Below are 6,000 nucleotides of genomic sequence, written 5' to 3'. Positions count from 1 at the left end.
AGGTGGAGGAAGACGGAGGGGGTGGTGGCGGTAGTGGTTGTGAGTGGTAGTATTGATTTTTAAAAAGTAACATAAAAATATTTTATTTAAAATTTGTCCCAAAATATATTTTAAAAACCCCTCCAAAAATATCACAAAAAATATATCTACAGTAAAAGTTTTTCATATACAGTGTTATAATAAAATATTTCAAAAACACCCTAAAAAATAACTAATCCAAACGAAACGATAGATATATGGGTTATTCAAATGTCCTTCCTCAATATCCCCGTTTTACTTACTCCTTAAACGTCCAATTTCGTCCATCTCCTCTTGTGCTATTACGTTTTTCCTAATCAAGCTCAATTTGCATGAAAGCACGCCATGTTTAGACCAAATTACTCCCATAAACTCTCTCATGTGACTTTTGCTTTGGTTTTAAAAACAGAAATCAAAGGGACAATTCCACTGTTAGTCTTTAGATTGAGTCATTGGCTATAAGATTTGCTTGTAGGTCCTATTTGATTGTACTCATTAGTAGCAATTTTACTGGGAAAAGGGAGATTGATGGTATAGCATAATCTAGCATGGTGATATTAGGAATTCTACCTAAAGAGATGAAGGAAACCTTTTCCTTGGAAGGGAAAGGGTGATAATAAAAAAACAGGGAGAGGGAAGGGGGAATTTAACTCAGATTTTTTAATTTCTGATATCTCAACTTTAGTCGCTAAGTTAAGGCCGCAGGCGGAGGTGATAACGAGGTCAACTTCAACTTTTTTTTTCTTTTTCCTTTTTGAACATACATAAATATTTTTAAAGCCCAAAACAATTGAGTTTATTTCAAGTAACTTCATTTATTCACAAAAGTTTGTGCAAGGCACATGGTCAATTTAAACCTAAAATGGGCTTCCTATGTTAATTAGACCTGATTGGTAAAATTACAATATAACAAGGACAAAATTGATGCAATTGAGCATTGGAGAAGGTAAAGTAAGAAGAACGCTTTTTGGTGAGGGGGCTTTTGGAATTAATCTTAGATATATAGATACTTAGATCTATACTAAGAATTTGAAATTGAATTAAAATTACATATAAAATATAAATTAAGATTTACAAGAACTCAAATTCTTAATTATATTTATATAACCTTGAGAGATTTGTCGAAAAATTTGATATTCTCTCAAATCCCTTTAACCTTTTCAAGAGAAGAGGAAAAGCAATTTTCAACTAAAAGGGCAAAATTAACCTTACAAAAACTCTGTTGCATAGAATACCCCTTAGCTCTCTTTTATTCCCTTTTTCATTGCTCCTTCTCTCATTTTTTTTTTCTTTTCTTTCAACTTTTAGCATTGCTATACCATTACTGACACTGCTACACCACCATGACGAGCAAGCACCATTGTAATGGAAGGTACAAGAAAATTATAAAAACAATGAACACGACATACAACAACCGAGCAATATCAATGTAGATCAACAATGAAACCTATCATAACTATACGAGAAAATTGAAAATAAACATTAAAAAGCCATGCCAAATTTCCAGACATCAAAATCCAAGACACAATCTTATCATGTTGTGAGCCAATCTACCTCCAATCTAATTGCTATATTTAGCAACAACAAGATGAAAAAAATAACAAATAAAGCTGACATGAAGAAGTCAAATGTAGATTAAAGGATTGATCCGATTGGAGGCCTCATGAATCAAAGAGCAACATGCTCCGTGAGTGTTGGTTGATATGAAATTTCAAAGACAAATAAGATTTGGTGTGATTTGGGAATATTGGGAGGGATAGGGACTTGAAGACAAGGCACTCTAGGAAGGAGAAATGGGTTTGCAAGATTTAGGGTTGAAGAATCATCAATTTGAGTGGGGTAGCCTTGTAGAGCTTCGTAATTTTTGATAGAGTTATTGTGAATTGATGCTATGTACAAGAAGAGATAGACAATTTGGGTAGTTTATTTATTTCAATGATAGGATGAGATTTTATCATTTATTTTATTATTAATTTTTCCTATTACCTGACCCGATGTGGATTAATTATTATATTCTACTCACTTTTCGTAATTTATATTTATTTTAAGGAGTAGAACGAAAATACCATAATCAATGTCAATTTGACAAAAAAGTTCAAATAGCAGGCATTCAAGAGTATTTTTGGAACAAGGAGATGCAAGCCCTTTTTGATAATTTGGCCGAAGACAAAAGGACGAAAAAGGGGAGTCTTCTGAGGGCATTAGGAGCCGCCGCACAAAAGGAATGCTTAGTTAGTATTAGATAGAAAATGAGATATTGCAGAGGAGGAGCACTACCTTTTGATAGCTTTTCACTTTGACTTTTCCGTTGCCGTCTTTGAGTAGTTGCTCCCTGCAGATGTCAGGGACCATTAGAACCAAGCAATCACTTTTGTAGTTTAGCTTTTCATTTCATGATTCGACCGAATTGGATCCTCTAAATCGGAGACCATGGCCGCAATTACTTCTGAATTATCGCATGGGTTTTCCTCATTAAACATGAACTAATTTCCTCACTCTAATCAAGGAACAACAAAGGTTTTGGTTCGCCTAAAAATTATGAGATCGATTTAATTTTATCTTTTCCTTTTACTTATTGGTATTCGCATATTTCTTGACTTCAGTACTTGTGATTATTTACTTAATTGATTGTCTTGGATCCGGATAATTCGTTAATTGGGTAATCTACTGTCAATTGGGGCAATTAAATCTGTAATTGTTTAATTATCTTGAATTAGTGACAACTGGTATGATTAGATTTGTGTCAGGGGGATACGCGGGTTAATCTGAAATAACCCTGATAGTGCGTTATTTGGTTAGAATGGGACTCCTTTAATACGTAAGGCAATTGGGGAATTGAATCTTACGGATGTACCTAGAATTATTTCTCAATTAGAGTAGTGGTTAACGGGCGTACCTTAATCACCGATACAGTAAGGAGGGGTTGACTGTCATCGCTTGTTTGGCAGTTATAACTTATTTATTAATAGATAATTGGAATTGCTTGTGCATCGATAATCAATTAGGTGAACCATTGCTGAAGTTATTTCTTGGTTAGACCTTTAATTATTATTACTTTGCTTTTAGTGAATTGTCATTTAATTTTTAGTTGGCTATTTTATTCTTAATTGAATTGTTTTAATTGTTATCATTTATACAAACCACCCCCTTGTGTTACTTTGGATTTCTTAAGATAACAAATATCCCCAATCCCTGAGGATACGATCCTACTTGTCCTGTCTACAAATTCATAATTATTTGTGAAAAAGTCATCACACTCGGGTATATAGGATCAAGAAAACTCTTCGAGAACAGGATGAATCAAGTAACCCATTGCACACCTAGAGTCCCTACTCCAATACTTGGAATCGGATTTTGGCTACTTTAACTGGCAATTAGGTTTATTTTATTATTGTACAGGTTTCGACAACCTGTCAATTTTTGGCGTCGTTGCCGGGGACTGGTGTCAGTTAATTGTTTCTTTTTAAATTCATTTTTGTTCTAATTTTCTGGTGCTTTACGAGTGTATGCCCCGTTCTTCTCGTACATGTGAATTAATTTTCGACCCCGAGTTAGAGAAGACTGCGCGTAGAACAAGGAAAGAAACTAGACAAATCAGAGAAGAGCACTCAAGTGCTACATCTCAGAGACCTGAGCTAGAAGTTGACCCAACAGATTCGTCTGGTGACACTTTGAGTGATTCGGATCAAGAGGAAGTCACTATGGCTAATACACGAACATTAAGAGAGTTGGCTGCTCCTGATTTAAATCAGCAGCCTTTGTGCATTACTTTCCTGAGTTTGAGTGATAACACTTCCTTTGAACTAAAATCTGGTATAATTCATTTTCTGCCATCTTTTCATGGTTTACCAGGTGAGGAGCCTTACAAGCACCTGCAAGAGTTTGATGTCGTGTGCAACAGTATGAAACCTCCGGGCATTACAGAAGAGCAAATAAAAATGAAGACATTCTCCTTTTCTTTGAAGGACTCTGCAAAGGACTGGCTGTACTACCTACCACCAGGTAGTATCACCACGTGGGACCAGCTGAAAAAAAAGTTCTTAGACAAGTATTTTCCCGCGTCTCGAGCTGCAAGTTTAAGAAAGGAGATCTGTGGTATCAAGCAGCACCCAGGGGAGTCGCTTTACGACTACTGGGTGCAGTTTAAAAAGTTGTGCATCAAGTGCCCCCAGCACCAAATAAGTGAGCAGTTGCTCATACAATATTTTTACGAGGGGCTACGCTTCAGAGATTGGAGTATCATTGATGCTGCGAATGGAGGAGCACTGGTGAACAAGACCCCTCGAGCAGCGCAGGAGTTAATTGAAGGAATGGCGGAGAATTCGCAGCAATTTGGTACAAGAGAGGATGTCCCGATACGCAAGGTGAATAAGGTAAAGACATCCTCTATCCAGCAGCAGCTGACTGAGTTGACTTCTTTTGTTAGACAACTGGCTGTAGGAAATGCATCTCAGGCCAAGGTGTGCGGAATTTGCACTGGCATAGGTCATTCTACAGAGATGTGTCCAATGATTCAAGAGGAAAGTGCAGAGCAAATGAGCATGGTTGGTCACGCGCCCGTGCCAAGAAAACCCTATGACCCATATTCAAGTACCTACAACTCCGGTTGGAGGAACCACCCCAACCTCAGCTATGGAGAGAACAGACAGTCTAATTTCGTGCCAAATAGACAACAAGGGTACCAGCAGCAGTACCAACCCCGACCACCTCCGCCACCGAGCTCTAGTCCATCTTTGGAGGAGATGATGAAACAACTGATGGCTACCACCGCGCAACATCAACAAAAGACGGACTCCGAACTGCAAAACATAAGAAATCAGATGAATCAGATGGCAGTGGCAATCAATCGCCTGGAATCCCAAGTTTATGAAAAATTGTCGTCTCAACCTAAATTGAACCTGAAGAACGTAATTGTGATGACTTTAAGGAGCGGGAAGGAAATTCAGGGACCCGACCTCACTATTTCAAAGGACAAGGATGAGAAAAAAATCGAAAACGAACTTGAGAAGGAGGGCAGTAATGGTACAAATCCAAAGGTACTTCCATATCCAACCATTATAGTAAAAACTAACTCACCTCCCTTTCCTAGCAGGTTCGAGAAACCGAGGAAGCAGGATAAGGAGAAGGAGATCCTGGAGGTATTCCGCAAGGTGGAGATCAATATTCCCCTATTAGACGCCATCAAACAAGTGCCGAAATATGCAAAGTTTTTGAGGGACCTATGTGTCAATCGAAGGAGGCTGAGGGGAGATGAAAGAGTCATCATGGGGGAGAATGTGTCTGCAGTTTTGCAGAGGAAGCTCCCACCGAAGTGCAGGGATCCAGGTGGGTTTACTGTCCCATGTAGGATAGGTAATATTTTGATTAGAAATACCCTACTGGACTTGGGAGTATCGATCAACGTAATGCCTGAATCTATGTATGCTTCTTTGAATCTCGGTCCATTAAAAGAAACCGAGATATTAATTCAATTAGCTGACCGAACAAATGCATACCCTGATGGGTTGATCGAGGATGTGCTGGTTAAAGTTAATGAATTGGTATTTCCAACTGACTTTTATGTACTTGACATGGATGATGATCATTCCCCTGACCCTCACCTTTGCTACTAGGTAGACCCTTTTTTAGCACAGCACAGAAAAAAATTGACGTTAATAAGGGTACATTGTCCATGGAATTTGATGGAGAATTAGTCCATTTTAATATTTTTGATACAATGAAACATCCTATTAACTCTCACTCTGTGTTTGCTATTCATGCTATTAATCTCTCTGTACAAGAATTTTCTGAGTTTGCTTGTAGGGGTAAATTCAAATTTACTGAGAACAAGTATAAGGGGATGAAAGCAATGTATGAGGTGAAAAGGAGTAGGAAATTAAGAAAGAAGGCTACACTCAAAGGCTATTTAGATCCTGGAGGAGGGCCACCGATTACAAGAAAAATTACATTACACCCGGATTGAAGAGTGGTGTTTAATATCTA

General features: G+C 37.8%; 1 protein-coding gene across 1 annotated transcript; it reads left to right on the top strand.

Annotated features, from left to right (window-relative positions):
* The first annotated feature begins 3,524 nt into the window (after positions 1–3,524).
* On the top strand, positions 3,525–5,630 carry LOC113782214. The gene has a single exon (XM_027328120.1). It carries the CDS (start codon positions 3,525–3,527, stop codon positions 5,628–5,630), a length of 2,106 nt encoding a protein of 701 aa, XP_027183921.1.
* The last annotated feature ends 370 nt before the right edge of the window (positions 5,631–6,000 follow it).

Source organism: Coffea eugenioides, chromosome 9 (genome assembly GCF_003713205.1).
Source record: "Coffea eugenioides isolate CCC68of chromosome 9, Ceug_1.0, whole genome shotgun sequence".
In the NCBI taxonomy this organism is placed as follows: domain Eukaryota; kingdom Viridiplantae; phylum Streptophyta; class Magnoliopsida; order Gentianales; family Rubiaceae; genus Coffea; species Coffea eugenioides.
This window is presented reverse-complemented; position numbering and strand designations above follow the sequence as displayed.